General features: G+C 35.6%; 1 protein-coding gene across 7 annotated transcripts in view; it reads left to right on the plus strand.

Annotated features, from left to right (window-relative positions):
- The window catches only part of MYCBP2 (MYC binding protein 2), a 179,727-nt gene that overhangs the window by 131,308 nt on the left and 30,699 nt on the right, over positions 1-17,720 (plus strand). For 5 of the 7 annotated variants that reach the window (XM_027744280.2, XM_039386244.1, XM_039386245.1 and 2 more), the window contains 3 exons: positions 3,119-3,244; positions 6,581-6,742; positions 15,047-16,690. In XM_027744280.2, the coding sequence (XP_027600081.1) occupies positions 3,119-3,244; positions 6,581-6,742; positions 15,047-16,690 (1,932 nt within the window). The remainder of the gene's footprint in view (positions 1-3,118; positions 3,245-6,580; positions 6,743-15,046; positions 16,691-17,720) is intronic. The other 2 variants (XM_039386246.1, XM_039386247.1) reach the window with 1 other exon arrangement.

Raw genomic sequence — 17,720 nt, forward strand, 5'->3', positions numbered from 1 at the left:
CCTCATGTTTTCCTCTGTACCAGTTATGGTTACAGGCCATAAGTTTAACCGTCTTTTTAGCTATGGGGATAATTTTTAAATAAGTAATTGTTCTTTTTGTAGTTTTCTTTGGTCTTCTTTGTGCCTCTTGAAAAGCAGAGCAGAATGAATTCTGATCCTGTTAAGTTTGTTAATTTTGTCACACGGCATCCTGTTAAAAACCTGTTAATATGTTTTTTAACACTGTATTTGAAATTAACATCAAATTAGTTAATTACTCAAGTTAGCAAAGTATGATTGCATTCTCTTAAAATGCATAATTTCTGTCCTGGTAATTCATTTTCAGATCGGGTAAGACCTAGAAATAATTAAAAAAAAAAACATAAACACAAAAATTTTTATTGCCTTCCTCCTGCTCAGTCATCCTTCTTATTGATCTCCCTCCAAACAGACTGTCATTACTGATCTAAAATATCTTTTATTCACCCTAAATGCTTCATATGAATACCTTAAGGTATTCTGAAATTGTTATTTCCTTAACAGGTAGACTCAGCCCATCTGCATGAGTTCTGCTGTGCAAGATTGTGGCCAGTGCATATATTTCTTAAAAAAATGAAAGAGGGAGTGATCTGTCAGTGTTTATACTTCTGGATAAGATCATCTATCCAGAATCTGACATTGCAGATTCAGCTGGATCAGGTTGCTCAGGGCCTTGTGTACTCAAGTTCTAGCTAACTCCAGCCTCTCTGAACACTTGTACAAATACTGGCTCACCTTCATGGTGAAAAATATTCTTAATACCTAATCACAGTTTCCCATGCTGCAACTTCTGTTCATTGTCTCTTGTCCTGTCAACGTGAACCTCTGAGATGAGTCTGGCTTCATCTTCCCCGAACCCTTTGATTAGATAGTCAAAGGGAGCAATAAGATCTCACCTTAGCTCTCTTTTTCTCAAACCCACATCTCAACCTGTCTTTAGATGTTTTGTACTCTATTGTCCTGAATATCTCGGTGGTCTCTGCTGAACTCATTTCCGTCTGTCTTCTGATGGGGAGCCTGAAGCTGGTTCAGTGTGTCCCTCTTGTCTTCCCAAAGTCTAGTAAACATTACTATGAATCTTTATTAGCATGATTTTGTTACAGGTGTTCTTAGAAACATTTAAGGTTCTTCCACGGATACTGTAATTTTGGTAGAGGTCCCTAGAGGCTGGTTTGTTTCTACTCGCTCAAAGATTTAATTTCTTCAAGATTTCTTTCTTTTAATCTATATTTCTCTGTTTTCTGCATAAATCTGGGCATTTTCAAATCATAATCTTCCCACTCCATTTATAGGATTTAATGTATCTGTTTTCCAAAAGATGTCTTTATGAAAAGCTTTGACCTCACAGCAGTCATATTCTGCTTGTGTTTTTATGTTCTTATTGTCAGCCTTGTCATTATAACAGACTCTTTACCCTTTTTGTGGTTTGGGTATTTGGTGTGGAAATTTATTTCACACATAGATGCTCTAATAATTATCATCACATTTAAAGCAAATAGTTCCTTGCTAATACATATGTATTTTCTGTAGGACGTTGTGGCTTGACTTTAAGGTATAAAACATTCTGCAAAGAAGAGAAATAATGAAAAGTTTTTCATAAAATATATAAGTATTTATGTAATGCTTAGAGCGCTATCTTTTTTTCAAGTCATAGCTTTTGTGCTTACAGTTATGTCTGCTAATGTTTTACTCTTTTCTAGATGAGTTTGTTTTTATAAGTAGGGTGAAGATAGATACATCTAGCTAAAGCAGTTTAAGCAGTTATCAGTTCAATTACTAAAATATTTTACCCTGTTTTATGTTCCTAGTACTGGAGGTTACTTTAAACTGATTGTTTTTATTTGCCGTGAAATTATTTAGAAATACTTTGTCATCAGTTTCAATGCTTTTGCCAGAGGGAAATAATTAGGATTTGGAGGAGCTCCAGCTAGATTTGCAATTGTCTATATTTTTATCCATAAATAATACCATCTTTCAGATTACGTTCATATTTTCATTATTTTAAAAAATTATAATTTAACTCCCATAAAGAAGTAGAATTTTTGTCAGAGACAAAGCAGAAGTCATACTGAATCCCTAGGTCCATAGGCAAGTCTCCAGTTAAAACACTACAGCAAGATCTAGAGTTGCCTCAGAGAAAGTTCTAGATCCTTTCTTTTATAAGCCAACTTTAAATTTCTAACTTTCTCCCTGTTATTTTTTTTTTTTTTAGTTTAAATACATGTGTTATGTAAAAGTTTGTACTGTGAAATGCAGTTTGGGCCTGAAGTGCAATTTTTAAAAAATTACTTTTAGAAGACTTGTGATTTATTTTTTTTTTTTTTTTAATAAATCCACATTAATTTTAGTACATTTACAAGAAAAAAAGTTGTTCAAGGTGCCTGCTTGAGCTTTTAAACCTGCACTTCGGATATTTCTTCTGAATGCTTTCTTATATATTATCACTTGGAATTATATTTCTGACCACATAAAGTCAGTAATTTCTCCCTAAGTCTAAGCAGTCAAGTGGATTCTATCTCGTTTATTTTGGCTGGATGTTATTAAGAATATTATGAAAGGCTCCAGGTTGGTTTTGGTTGGGGGTTTCTGTAGTGTCATACAGAAAGCAAAATTGTAGTACTCATTTAGAGATATGAATAAATGTCAGGAAAAAATGTCTTATGTCTCGTAAACTATTAGGGCATACCCAGGATTAAAGATTTATTGGCTTAGAGTTTGCGACTGAAAACTATCCCTTCTTCACTTTGCTTTGTCAAATGAATTTAACAATTGCTGTCCAAAAGGTAAAAGCTGAATGGTGTGATGTTACTGAAAAAAACAAAGTGTCAAGCTAGTTCCTAAGTGGCAGATAATGACAAACCTGGCAGCAATTCAGTCAAACGTAAAAACAGTCTGTATGGTATTAAGTCCTCTGTCTTTATATTTTTAGAGCATGAGATCTAAAGAAGAGGTGTGCTTTTCTTTTTTTAAGAGAATTGAGTAGGGAGGAGGAGTGCTATGTGTGGAAAAAAATGTAGCTCTTTTGCTTTGTGACTCATCTTTCCAATGTAGATCAGTTACTAAGATGGTCTAATTCTGAAGAGGTGTGTTTTTTTTACAGAGCAAGTCCTCCTAGATCAAAATGTGCAGACTCCTCCCCCAAGTCCTTTTTCAATACAAGCTTTCAGTAAGGGGACAAGCTGTAGTAATGGACAAGGGTTTGATTATGGCCTTGGAAATAACAAAGGTATGTTTTTGCACTCATTCTTTAAAAAATTATGTTTTTCTTAACTTGGCTTTTATTTTTTATTACTCATTTCCTACTCTTTTAGGCACTACAGATGTTCTTCAAAAGACATAAACAGTAGTACAATGAATTGCAAGGTGTTTTTCAAAAGATGTAGTTAATGTTAGAACTGCTTTTTTATCTGCTTTAATTCCACTTAATCTAAGTACTCTGTATAAAAAGGATCATCTAAGATTTGTAAGTTATAGTTGAGGCTTTCTATAGTGGTAGGCACAAAACTGTAATGCTCAAATGAAAAAGACATACTTTTAAAACAAAATAAGAAAATTATTTGATTTAGAAAGCATGTGTTTTTAAAAGGGCAGAAACATTTGTCATCTGTCTTGACAACTTTTTAAGTGCATTTAATGGGTTGACAAGATAAAAGATACCATTTGCGATTTCTTGTAAAACTAAAAAAAAATTAGAAAACCAAAAAAAAATCAAAAAAAAAAAAGTTGTAAAACTGAAGTTACCTTTCTGTCACATAGATACTAGTTACAAATGCTGGGAAATAAATAAAACCCTGTTAATTTTACTGGCATAAAATAATTGTTTCTTTTAATCATGGTTTATTTTGTTGGCAAGATCTAAAAATATATATATGTATATATATGTACATATATGAAAGCCATCACAGTAAACGCAGTCTGCATGCCTTTTGTTCATTTATTGATTAGGTCTAGAAAATTTAATAATACAGAAGGGACTTCTGTTGAGACAGGTGTCCTTGAGAAATATGCCTGAAACATGGAGCTTTGCTATTCTATTCCTATATCACTGTACTCTGTCCATGACACTTCAAATAGGGGCCTAAGGTGTGCTACATGTTTTTTAACATCGGCATATGCTCTTAGTGGTCTCCTAAATAACTCAGGACTTATTTTAAAGGAGAGGAGATTAGGAAAGAAATTATTCCTAAATATTCTAGTCTATTAGTGTCACAACATGAAATAGTTTTATATCATTTCCCAATGCTTTATTGTGTAGAGTGCAGTCCGTACTTGGCCATGCATATAGGAAACTTTTTTTGGACTGAAAAGTTGAAGTGTTTTCCTTTTGTTTTATAAGGCCTTTTATACAGAACCGGTTTTCCCAGTTCAGCCATACTCATTTCAAACTAATGGTTGAATCACAAAAGTGGAAGGGTTTAAGATGTGAGGCAGTATTACAGCCTGTCTCTCAATGTTAATTATTCAATAGTGCAAATATTATCTATTCTTTTTTCTACAGAAGCATATTAGGAAAATAATTTTTCCTTCTGTGTTGTCCAAAGATAAAATTTAGAAATCAATATGCTATATTAACAGGCATCTTGGTTTCTTGAAGACATTGTGATTCTCTTTACTATATCTTAAGCAGTTTCAAAGGCGTTTCTTTGGGATAATACAGTTACAGAACATTTGGAAGCTACTCCTGGCATTGGATTCCATACCATTTTACACACATTATTTTCTCAAGCTGTGATGCTTCGTGTGAATGAACAAATCAGCTAGATGACTTTATTCATTCTGTGTACTGTATTTCCTTCTGAATTGCCTAGGAGCGGAGAGTTGTTGGTAACTATATTGACAGAATAATATAATAACAGAAAAATAGAATTGACAGAATAATTGAGAAATAGAATTCTTTTCCTGTATATGCAGGGGTTTTGTATTCTCAGGTATAAGAAACTTTTGAGTTTTGTGGAAAATAAAACATGGAAGGCACAAGCACGATCTCATAGGAGAATTTCTGAATTAAACACTTCTTGTTTGTTAAAAGTACCTTCTGTAGGGATACTGTAGTTTCAATGACAATTCAATTGCCATCCGTGAGTATTTCAGATTTCTGGTCAAATGTAGAGATGCCCATGTACTAGGTCTGTGTTTATAGTATTACCTGCAAGACCAAAGACATGACTCCCACAATGGTTGTTTGATTTAGCTATGCCTTCTCTCTGCAGTGCAGGCAAGTTTTTAATATTTCTCCTGAATCGCCCTACCCACCTCCATATTTGATTATTGTGGGCAGATGATTTTCAACCTCTTCTCAGATGTTCTTTCCTTTAAAATAATTACTCATTTTAGGAAATAAGCATGTTGTATTAATAATAGTGGTCTGTCAAACATGTAAATCATAGAATGGTTGGGGTTGGAAGGGACCTTAGAGATCATTTAGTTCCAACCCCCCTCCCACTAGACCAGGCTGTTCAATCACTTATAGGTTTTTAAGGTAGGAATGATTGCTGCTAAAGTACAGATTCCAACATTTTTTAGGTATGCTACTTTCAAAATAGCCAAATAAAATTGATTTATAGGAGTTCCTAGGTAATACAGGGTTTCATACACCCACTGGTTTTCTCTAACTCCATGAAAAGAAAATTAATCATCATCCAAAAGTGGTCTCAATTCAGTGAGTTGTAAATTATATAGTAGCTGCTAAATTTTTTTTACTAGGTTTTTTTGAATGCTGTCAAAATGCTAGGAATTTGCAGAATAAAGTGACATGATTAAGATTTGCCTGAAGATGGTTCAAATGTGAGATTCTCTCAAAATCTTGGTTCCTCCCACCTCATATTACTAAGTATACTTCAAGTTATGACATGGTGTGGCCTTCTTACTGAGGCATCATGTATTTCTAATGCTCACACAGAGGTTTTTGAGAATTGGCATTCGAAATTAAAACTCTATTTTTAACATGCTAGTTTTCTGAAGGCCTTCATTTGTCTCACAACAAATGTATGTAGTTCTTCAGAAAACCAGTTCTAGTTCCTAAGTGATAGTAATGGGTTTTTTAAATTATCTTTAATCTGATCTTGAAAAACAGCACAGCAGAATACTTAAAAGATATTTACAAAAATGAGCAAATATTTACCAAAGCCTTGGCACAGAAATACATTCGCCAAAGCCTAAGTACATGTTAGCTTTCCCTTCTCATCAGTTTTTCAAATCTCCTTCTGCATGTTCCGTTGCATGTGTGTGTTACTGTAAATGCTAGGGATTCCTGTTTTTTTCTTTGGCTGCTCTTCATTTTTTAGCAAGGTGAATATAAATCTCTATTTTGAAATGTTTTAAGTAATTGCACTAAAATATCCATGATCCCTAAAAACCCTGCTTGTACTTTTTAGTAATTTTATTGCCATGCATAGAGTGAGATTTTTATTTTTAGTTACAACCAGAGTAGTATGTGGCTAAATAAGATTTATGAGCTTTCTCTGTTATCATCATTTAAACTTTATTTGAGCACCATTTTACTGTGCCTTTCTGGAGAATGACAGGTAACAGGTTGTAGTTTTGACTGTTTTGCCCACTACAGGTGACCAACTGAGTGCCATACTGAATTCCATTCAGTCACGGCCAAATCTCCCAGCTCCTTCCATCTTTGATCAAGCTGCAAAACCTCCCTCTTCCCTAGTCCACAGTCCATTTGTGTTCGGACAGCCCCTTTCCTTCCAGCAGCCTCAGCCACAGCTTCAGAGTAAGTTTGTCAGCCTTACCTGCCTCATCAGTCCATTTCTGCAGCTTTGACATTGCTGTTCTCAGTTGCTTACCAGCTACTGATCATCCCTCAGTGCACCTTTCTGGTTTTGTTTTTACGTTTTCCATGATTCAGAAGCATGTGAGGTAATGCTCCTAAAGAAGTATACTTGTTCAACTTGAATTTTTATATTGACAGTATTTTGCTTTTGTATGTGTTTTTCACTGTAGACAAGTCATGAAAGTGCATTTTCAATACTGTATGCAACTTTGGGTTTATTATAAAGGTAAATATTTTATGTAGTACAAGATTATGATAATTCTTTTAACATCAAAAATGCACTGCAGTAAGTTCATAAGTGTTAACTTACCTCCTAAATTCCTATTTTTGTCATTCCTCCTGACTTTAGGCCTGTAGCTGGACAGTGAGAACAACTTGGTACTGCTCATCAGAAAGGTTTTGGTAGTCTTCTGTTAGGTGTTCATAGGACTAGCATGGGCATGAAAGTTTGCACTTTGAGGTGAAACTAACCTGATTACTAATGGGAGGACAGGAAACTTTTTTGGTCATGAATAATGAAAGCTAAAAGCTCAGCTTTCACAATGGATAGCTGATGTTGCAATAAGTTCTTTCTTACATACCGAACAGTTATAGGATGGGTTACAGGAATACTAGTTTTCTCCTATGTCCCATAAACTGCCCTTCTGAAGTGCCTTAGTTCTTTCTTGTGGGACTCTGTCAAGTCAGTTCACTCTCTATGTCTATGCAGTCCTGGGTCTATCCAGCTCAGCTTATGAAGTGACAGTGAAGTTGCTTCGTGTGAGAACTAGATTAAAATTTCTAATTCACTTGTATAAAGACTATCAGAAGTATTCTGACTGTGATCTTCCATGGTTATTCTGGACTTAAACCAATGTCCTGAAAGCAGAATATTCCAAAAACTACTCAGATAAAACAGCTGATCGCCAGTTGTATAATCTTCCCCATCACTTTCAGTTTTCTTCTCTTGTTCAGAGTAGCGAAGTCAGAGTTTCTTATTCAGCTTTGCATAAAAATAACCGTAATTGCCTTATCTCAAATTTCAGATGATTTGTCCTTTAGCATTTAGACCTACATTGTATGAAGAGAAAAGCTGTCAGCATTTTTATTGACTGCCCAACAAGGTCTTGCTCAGCGGGTTTGCCTGTCCCAGCAGATTCAGATAAACTGTATTCAATTAGCTATATCTGTGTTTCATGTTCTAATGAGAATCCCTGATTCAAAAGGAAGTCCTTTTTTTGTCAGATAGGGGGAGCACTAGTAGTCTATCAAAGAAAGCAACAACGAAAGTGGAAAAATTTTTCAAGTTTGTCTGATTTAGGATCTTAGTATTACTAAGACCTTAGTATAAGATCTCAACTGATATGGTCATTTGCCCTTCCAGCAGGGCAAAACTCATCAACCAGATGATACCAGAACTGATATGCTGTTGTGCTACTGTGATTTGATACAAGGATTTTCTTTCAAACAGTTTATGAAACATGTAATTAAAAGTTAAATCCATTAAATAACACATCCCAAGGGTCCATATTAAGTCAATTGAATTTTTTTCTTTATCTAATGGACGGATGATAGTATAATAGGTGAAAGAAGTTGTGCCAGCCTAGATTTCCATGACTACAGAGGTTATATACTAAATACTAGTCTTGACTGAAAGTCAGCCTAAATAGTTCAGTCTACCACTTAAATTTTCTGTTCTTCCTCAGATAGCTCTACCTCTGAGGAGAAATTTGATTGAGAAGTGTGATTCTGAGGAAAGTTAGGATCATGCTGAATATTCGTTTCGAATACCTAAAATATAGAATTATTTCCTTTTTTTAGATTTTTACAATAGGAAGAAAAATGTTTATCTGATTAAACATACTTTGTGCCAGTGACAGTAGTCACTGTAGTTTTCCTTTAGAAGTGTTTGTAGCTAGTTGTTTTTTTTTTAGGAATGGTTTCTGCACTTGGGGTCTGATTTGGTTTCCAAATTGATTTAATGAAGAGAGAATAGGCTTGTCACAACCTTTTATCCTCCAGTGTCTGGTTATTTTTTTGCAGAAATATTATAGTTTGGGATAACCACTTCCTCAGATACAATGCTTGAAGAAATAGAAAGTGTTCCTATTTTTTTCACATCATAAATAAGTAAACTAATAACAGTCATCTGTGTTATATCAAAGAATTTGTTTACAGAAGGCGTATTATAAAAAAAGAAGGGGTTACTCTGTTTTCTCAGTTTTGTGTTATTTGCTAGAACTATGTGAAGGGCTGATTGTTCTGCCCTGCTTAGTTCCTTTGCTAATTTTTACACATGGTTGCACAAGGTAAAAAACTGAGAGATTGTTTCCTTTTTCATGGGGACAGTCAAAATTAAGGTGCACTTATCATGTGTTTTAATTCTTTGGCAGTCTTGTATGCAGCTAAAAGTCCAAAAAAGCTAGAAGAGATTGCATAACCTATCTGGAGTACAAGAACAGCTGTATTGACTTGGAACCTTAGCAAGGATTTTTTTCCATTAAGATCACAAGTTTATGTATGTTTCTTCCTTGAATATTTTACCAAAACAGATTGTAATTACTCCAGCCTGCGTATGCTTGCTTCTGAGAAGTTTGTAGAATCATCAGTAACAGCTTTGCTTGTGAATGCAAGCTCCCATAGCTGCAAGATTATTGCTGCTTGCTTGATTTACTTGTCTCTGAACTTTGTGAAAAGCACAGAAGACTCAAATTTCTGATTGAATTCTGAATACATGCTTCAGCAGTATGTGCTGGGTCATAAAACTCTTTAGACGCGGCAAGTCTAAATTTGGATGTTGGATGCTGTCCAGCATAAATTATCAAAATTTGACAATTGGCTTTGAGCTCTGAACTTGGAAAGGGAAGTGTGAGGCTTTGCAGTCCCTGTTAGACTTCATGCCATGTTTCCTCACATCTGAATTCATACTGTGAATGAAGAATGGATTTATGGGCTGAAAAAGCTGTGGACCCCCTTGACATGTGTCACATTCTCCCTCTTGCCATGAAGCCCTGGCAGCTTGCTGAACTCCTGCTTCCTGACTCATCTCACTCCTCCCAGAAGCTGCAGTGCTGAGCTGCTGTTCAGTACAATGTCCTTTGAGGCTGCTTCCTTGCCAATCCATGCTGCAGAGCTGCAATCCAGCCATCCCACTATATCAGCTCCTACCATTCATGTCAGGAGTTCCTTGATACATCCCTTCAGTATTGTGCTACCACATTCTTTTTGGTTTTGTTCCTTTCCCATCTAGGTGCTAGTTAAATAGCATTTAGAACCACTGGCTTTGGCTGCAATGCTTCTCTCCTCATTTTCTAAACTATAGAGGGGACGCAAAAGACCAGCATGGATATGGAGCACAAAACCTTTCCTGGTAGTGCTTCAGTAAAATGGAGAGAATATTCTCAACCAAGTATACTGATCTCTTCCATATTGTGCTGAAGTGACTTAACTGTCAGTTAAACCAATGACAACTGGTTTGACCTTTTTTTCTGCATGTTGCCAAAACATCATTCCTGAAACTTTGAGCTAATAATTTAAATGGTTTCATGCTCTAGGCTTTCCAGATTTTATAATCAAAGATATGTCTGGAGAATACACTTGTCCAGGTTAATCCAAAACCGTCCTTGAGGAAAACTGATATGGTAAGGGTTGGTGGAAGAGTTCAAATTGTGTCAAGCTTTTTTTTTTTTCCCCAGAAATAAATTTGGTTTATAGCATCTTGAAAAATTTTAGTGACAAATAATAAAATCATGAACTTATTTTTTTATCTACCCTTCTAGCCCAGGAATACTTATTTCAGTCTTTCAGTTAATAAACTTAAGTGGCTCAAGTGTTGGTGCTCCAAACCCTACCTTTGGGTAAAGAACTTTGCTAATATTTTTCTGATGATACTGCATTTCAGCTTTTGCTTTCATTAACTCACTCATTCCCCTGCTTTAATAGTATCTAATACTTTCCTTCATTGTTAATATTTATATCCAATTTTTTTTTTTACTTCAATACATTTTTTTATTTAAGGAAAAATAATTTAAAAAAAGAATCCTTGTCCAACTGTCACTACAGCATTTGGCATTTTCAGGATGTGAAAAAAGATATATTGACTGCAGTAATGAGGACATTCAGCTCACAGTTGTATTTTAGCTTCCGTGCCAGTAACAGAGAGCAAAAGAGGAATACATTCTTTCTGAAGAGGCAGCTGTTGCTTAGGCAACATGGCAAAGGCAGGTCAATGCCTTTTCTTCATTGCACATAAAAACAGTGGCATTTCAGAAGAATCTTTAACTTATCTCCATTCTCCAGAGACATTTTACTAGTTTGTTATAGAGTTTATTTAAAAAAGAGTAACATGAACCAGCTAGTGGTATGTCTTGCCTCCAAATTTGGTTTACCAGTGTTTCCTAGAGGAAGTAGGCACAGCTGTTACAGGACTGCATCCTACCATGGGAATTAAACTGCCTCTTGTATCTCCATATTGTGTAGCTTTTCAAGCTGGAGCTGTTTCCACTTTGAAGGAAAGAGTGCGGCTAAATATATACTGTAACATTTGAGTATGACATGAGACAGACTTTGCCTGCCTTGTATTTCAAGTCTTTGTAGTCTTTGAGGATGATTCAAAAAGAAGGAATTCTGATCAAAATGCTGGTCCCTCTGGCTGACTAGTTACCCTCGATAGACATAGATTGTTTGCCAAGGCAGCAAGGAAATCATGTGGGAAAGTCATTCTCTTCGACCTACAGTCCCCTTGAAATGATTGAATAGTAGTACATTGTTCAAGATGCACTAGATTACAACATTATAAAATGTAAGTATTCTTAGACATAGAGTGAAAGAATAAAGTATAAATGTGCATTCATGAAAGTGGATTGAGAAATTAGAGAATAGTTTCTTTTTTTAAAGAATGAAATTCGTACTTCAAACATATGAACACCTTCTCATTGTAGAGGCTGTAGAACTATAGGTCATTGCATAAGATATGGGGGTTAGTATGTTTTGTGTACAAGTTTCTAAATATAGTACCAGACAAAAAGAAGTCTTAAGCAGTTTAGGAAACAGATGGTTTAGATGGGTTTAATGTATTTTTCTTCTTTCTTTCCAGTGATTAGCAAGACATTCCACCAGAAATATGTAGATGTTCTGTAATTTTCACTAAAGAATGTGTAATTTTATCATCCAGAAGGAGATATTGAAGTTCTAAATAATTCATCTCTGAATTTTCAGATTAAAAGGGTTCAGTTCAAACCAGGGTTCAGTTCCAAACTAGACACTGCTGGGTTTTATAATAAGCCATAGATCTCATTGGCTATTCTCCATAAATTACATTTTTAGATCCTAGAAACTAATATGGAAGTCACAGCATTTTTAGATTGGGGAACTGATCTACTGCATTCTACTACAAACTACTCTTTGTCATTTAAAGCTGATGGAGGACTCTAAATGAATTCAGAATACTTAACAGAGGAGATACCTATAATTTAAAATGCTTGTTTTTATCTTTGCTGCTTTTCCATTGAATCTGTGCTGCTTCTGTGCAACTGTTTTCCACTGTAGAAACTCCATCCTGCTGCCTTGCTTCTCGTGAGCGTATTTACAAAACTAGTGATGTAGCTGGGCCTGCCTCTGCTATTTCATCTCTCTCTCACAAACTGAAGGGTGGGTATGCATGCCAACATAGCAAGGTTATTCAAATTTTTACATCCAAAATGTTGTTTTCTTTTTTTTTCTCCTTCCATTCATTTGCATTTCATTCATTTAAGAAAATAATGTTTTTTGAAAACAAATGTTCAGTTCTGGTATTTGTTGGAAGCTCATTCGATTTAACCATTCAGTGTTGCTTTCCTGAGTTGCAACAACTCCATGATACACAATCTAGCTGCCTCTTTCTGCTTTGTAAACAGGAAAGTGACGTTAGTCTAATTTAATAACACCTGTTTTCAAACAACATGCAAACAAAGTATGTAAGAGGAAAGGAGGGGGAAATCTGGGATTTTTTTGCTATGTTATGCAATTTTTCATTTGGGCATTTTTCTTTTTCGTGCTGATAGTCTAGAATGCCAATTAGGATTATTTGCCTGTATATGTGCAAAACCAAACCTTTGTTTTTAAAATACAAGACTTTTTTTGTTACTGGAAGCTACTGCTAGGCTATACCTTTTATAAGGAGTTTTGTTCTAGAATGTTTTCCTGATTGATATGCACTAATTGTGCGTGTACTTTTGATACGTTGCTGAATGGTTTGAAGTTTTTTATGTCCTCCAAAAAGATTATTGTCATATTTTCACTTTTTTAATCTGTTCTATGAGGCATTCTTTAAAAAGTTCTACCTAAAGTATTTTCTCATCTGGCAGACCTTGAATTAATTTTTTTATTTGTTTTGGGGAAAAATGTGTATAAAAATAATTATAATTTGCATTTTGGAATTTATTGATCACAAAATAAACATCTCAAAATGGCTCATCAGTAAAACTGGTGTAGAACTCAACTGGCATGTGTGAAATGCTTGGACTGATACTTAAGAAACTTTTTGTTTTTTTCTTTTAGCAAGAACAATCATTTTATAAACCACGATGTACCATGCTATTTCTTTCCTTCCTCTTCCCTGCCCCAAGTCAAAAATAATTATAAAACTCATAAGAAAAAAGACAGACTCTCAAAATGGATTAGAATGGTATTTGAGATATTATTATATTCTACATTTGGCATATTATTCCTGAATAGAGACACAGTATGTCTTCTATGCCTGGAGAAGTGTGAACTCCTACCATGACCTGGGAAGGCAGGAGAGTGGCCTAACCTTCAATTCTGTTAAATATTGTGACATAATTCATTCCCTTCACTTTTTTGTGTTGCTGTTCATTTTATTATAAGGTACTTAAATATGGGGATAGCAAATTAGTAAGAATCAGTTTGTAACCCAAGGTATCATCTGGGTTGTTAAATTTTGCTCAAAAACTTTTCTTTTTTTGGATTGTGAAAGGTAGTAGTATGAAAAAACTGCATCTATATATTTTCTACCATAGGGGTAAGTCTTTGTGATTTAGAACTGCATGAAGTTGGCTCAAATCCCAGGATGCATAAGAAACTGAACACTGATTTCACACCTCCTAAGTAAATACTGAAGGTACTAGGAAAAGATGACCGCCTATCCCCTGTTCCCATTAGAAATCAAGGCACAAATTAGCAGATTTTCTCTGATTAATTGAAATTTTATTTTTTGACAAATAGTTGCTTCCTAAAAATACACCCAGACAAGTGGAAATGACCTTTTAATATCTAGAAAAGTAAAATAATCCGAAGTACTGTGTCCTAAATCTACAAGATTTACTAGGGAAATGTTTTCATGCTTAACTAATGAAAACCCATTCAGATCAGAAAGATTTAAATCTGTGTTCAAGACTTTGCAGTGTAAGGCTTTGTGGAGAGACAGCTATATTAACTGTTGAATTGCTTGCCAGTAATTTCAACATTGCTTGTATTAATTTTTGTATGTATTAAGTTACCTATAGTTTTTATAGTTCTGCAGATTAATATATGTACAGAGTCAATGCGCGTATGACCAATAAAGTAGTGCATGAAAATAAGAAGACATCATTGACCAGAGTTGTTGGTTTAGCTTAGTGGTTGAGAAAAGTGGGTTTGTTGGTTTTGGGGGTTCTTAAATGGGTTGTGTTTTGGTAGCAGAACATGGATAGTTTGTGGTCTTGAATAGGTGGATGCCTCAGATTATCAGTCTGAATAGTTTAAGCATGTTTGCAAGCCTCTTGCCCAATTTACTTTATAACTGTGTTTACTTCCTACAATTCCTGACTTCTGAGCATTAAAAAAAATAAATCTGGTAATAGATTTGGTCTCTATGCAAGTCTCTTGTTGCAGTCAGGCTGACACACATGGAGATAATAAATAAATAATCCCTGGTTTCCGTTGCAACTGTCGTAAATTGAGTTAACTCCTGGCATTTTACCTAAAGGTGTAAATTGTGCATCCTTTACTAGTGTTTTGTGGAAACAGTGAACTGTGCCTTTTGATAGCTCCATAGTTGTGTTTTCTTTGTAAATATTTCCTAACACTTGTTTATATGTATCTTTAGGAAAAGAAATGTGTTGAAAATATTCTGGGTGAAAAAAGATCCTGTCATGTTTCCTTTCATTTTTATGTGAACAGAAGCATGTGTTTGATCTTTATCTTGTGTTCAGGTCTTTAGTCCTTGTTTTTTACTATTAAAGGTATCACTGTAAACATAACCATTCAATTATAAAATATACTGCACAGGTGACCGAATGAATTTCACAGGAGCTGCTAGACCGGTTTCTCCAGCTGGAAAGACAGACACGCCATCGAAGCACAGAGCTGACTGCAGGTCACCCAAACTTGATGTGCGAATGAATAGAGCTGTTGCTGACCAGAAGAAACCCAGAAATACAGAAGGCTTATCTGCCAGTGAGTGTCTTATCCTGAAATCAGATGCTGCAAAGCTGCGGTCAGACTCGCACAGCAGGTCTTTGTCGCCAAATCATAACACTTTGCAAACACTAAAAACTGATGGAAGAACAACGACTGGACTGAGAGCCGAATCTCCAGGGCCAGGAACCCGGTCATCTTCTCCAAAGACAAAGACCCTTACAGCTGTTAGATCTGGTGCTAGTTCTCCACGATCCTCATCACCCCATGACAAAACTCTACCTCAGAAACCTTCATCCCCTGTAAAAACAAAGCTTGATCCTCCTCGAGAACGCTCCAAATCAGATTCCTACACATTAGATCCAGACACCCTTCGCAAAAAGAAAGTGCCACTAACAGAACCCTTAAGGGGGAGGTCCACTTCACCTAAACCAAAAATTATTGCAAAAGATGGAAAACCTGTTACAGAAACTGAAAATAGAGCTCCTTCCCCTCATGTCGTACAAGAAAATCTTCACAGTGAGGTAGTTGAAGTATGTACTTCAAGTACTTTAAAGACTGACAGCATTACAGATACCACCTGTGAGGACAACACTGAATTCAGAAGTCTGGACGATGGTTCTAATAAAGTTCATTTCAGCATAGGCAAAGCACCACTGAAGGATGAGCAAGACATGAGAGCATCTCCAAAAGTGAGCCGTAAATGTGCTGGTAGACACACAAGACCCAAAAAGGAAAAATCCAACTTTCTTTTCAAAGGAGATGGCTCCAAGCCCGTAGAGCCTGCCAAGCAAGCAATGTCACCTTCTGTTGCAGAATGTGCTAGAGCTGTATTTGCTGCATTTCTTTGGCATGAAGGAATAGTTCATGATGCTATGGCATGCTCATCTTTTTTGAAGTTTAATCCAGAACTGTCCAAAGAGCATGCGCCCATACGAAGCAGTCTTACTCAACAGCCTGCAGAGGAAAAAGAAACGAAGTTGAAAAATAGACATTCATTGGAAATATCATCTGCTCTTAACATGTTCAACATCTCACCTCATGGACCAGATATATCTAAAATGGGTAGCATCAATAAGAACAAAGTCCTCTCAATGTTAAAAGAACCACCTCTGCATGAAAAGTGTGAGGATGGAAAAACTGAAACTACCTCCTTTGAAACATCCGGTCATCACACAATAAAATCCAAGTCTCCTCTTCCATTAACACTGCAGCACTTAGTAGCTTTCTGGGAAGATATTTCTTTAGCAACTATTAAAGCAGCTTCCCAAAACATGATTTTTCCAAGTCCTGGTTCTTGTGCAGTGTTAAAGAAGAAGGAAAGTGACAAAGATAACAAGAAAGCTAAGAAAGAGAAAAAGAAAAAGGAAAAGGTTGAGACTAGGCCAAGGGGAAATCTTTTTGGTGAAATGGCCCAGCTTGCAGTGGGAGGACCTGAAAAAGACACCATCTGTGAGTTGTGTGGAGAATCCCATCCATATCCAGTGACCTACCACATGAGACAAGCTCATCCAGGTAAGATTCCATATTTAATTCCCATGTCAATCTAGAAAGTGTATTTCACACACATGTTCTGGTATTAGTTACTGTGATGAAAATGAGTCGGACTACCTTGTCTATTAGTGTAAGACCCCAGGCTCGCCTCACGAGCTCATTAGGGGGGTTTTACGTCAAAAAAGTATAAGGCCCCAAACCCACCTGATGGATTTATTAAGGGGACCTTCAGTTCTTTTGTCCCTTAAGGCTGCACGTGGGAAAAATGCTACAACATTTTCAAGGGGTCATAATAACACACTTGTACTGGCAAACTTTGGAAGATAAGGAAACTTGGAAAAAGTGTAAAGCATACAGTCAACATAAAGCATTTCATAAAGGACTGACTTAGGAAATTTCAGCCCAACAAGAAAAGTGAATAAGGAGAAGTAGTAGTAAAGGGGGGAAGAGGGGAGAGGAGAGGAGAGGATGGAGAGAGTGTTGTTTTGAGCCAGTAATAATTTTTTTCCAGACTCTCACAATTATATAAACTAAATTAAAATTTATACTTACATAAAGATTATTTACACATCTTTGTATGTGATTTCAAGTAGTTCTGGATCTAAACTTTCAAATACGCCAAATAACATTGTTTGAACCACGGTCAAAATAATGCTCTGACCTTACAGTAGCTCTTCAGAAACATGCCATTTTTTTACACTTTAGGACTTGAAACTGTGCTGGGAAAATTGAAAATAAAATAAAAAATGAGATTGGTCATTTGGAGTTTCTACTTTGCTAAAATTTTTTTGTTACTGTTTTAATAGTAGAAAATTTTTATTTGTCTGGTGTGTCAGTACTAGGTATCAAGGACTTAATATTTGGTATACTTTCTGGTATGTATGTTTTTTTTAGCTCTGTATGCAAAGTTAAAGCAAAATTTCTATTCAGCAATTATCGGTTCCCTGAATCTTTCTGAGAAATGCTAATCAGCAAAGGAATACACTCCATTCCCTCTTAAGCTTTGTTAGCTAGGAGGTAAGGTTTTCATGTTTATTAAATCACAGATAAT

This window comes from Pipra filicauda, unplaced genomic scaffold (genome assembly GCF_003945595.2).
Source record: "Pipra filicauda isolate LSUMZ 115617 unplaced genomic scaffold, ASM394559v2 scaffold476_size470866_pilon, whole genome shotgun sequence".
NCBI classification, from domain to species: Eukaryota; Metazoa; Chordata; class Aves; order Passeriformes; family Pipridae; genus Pipra; species Pipra filicauda.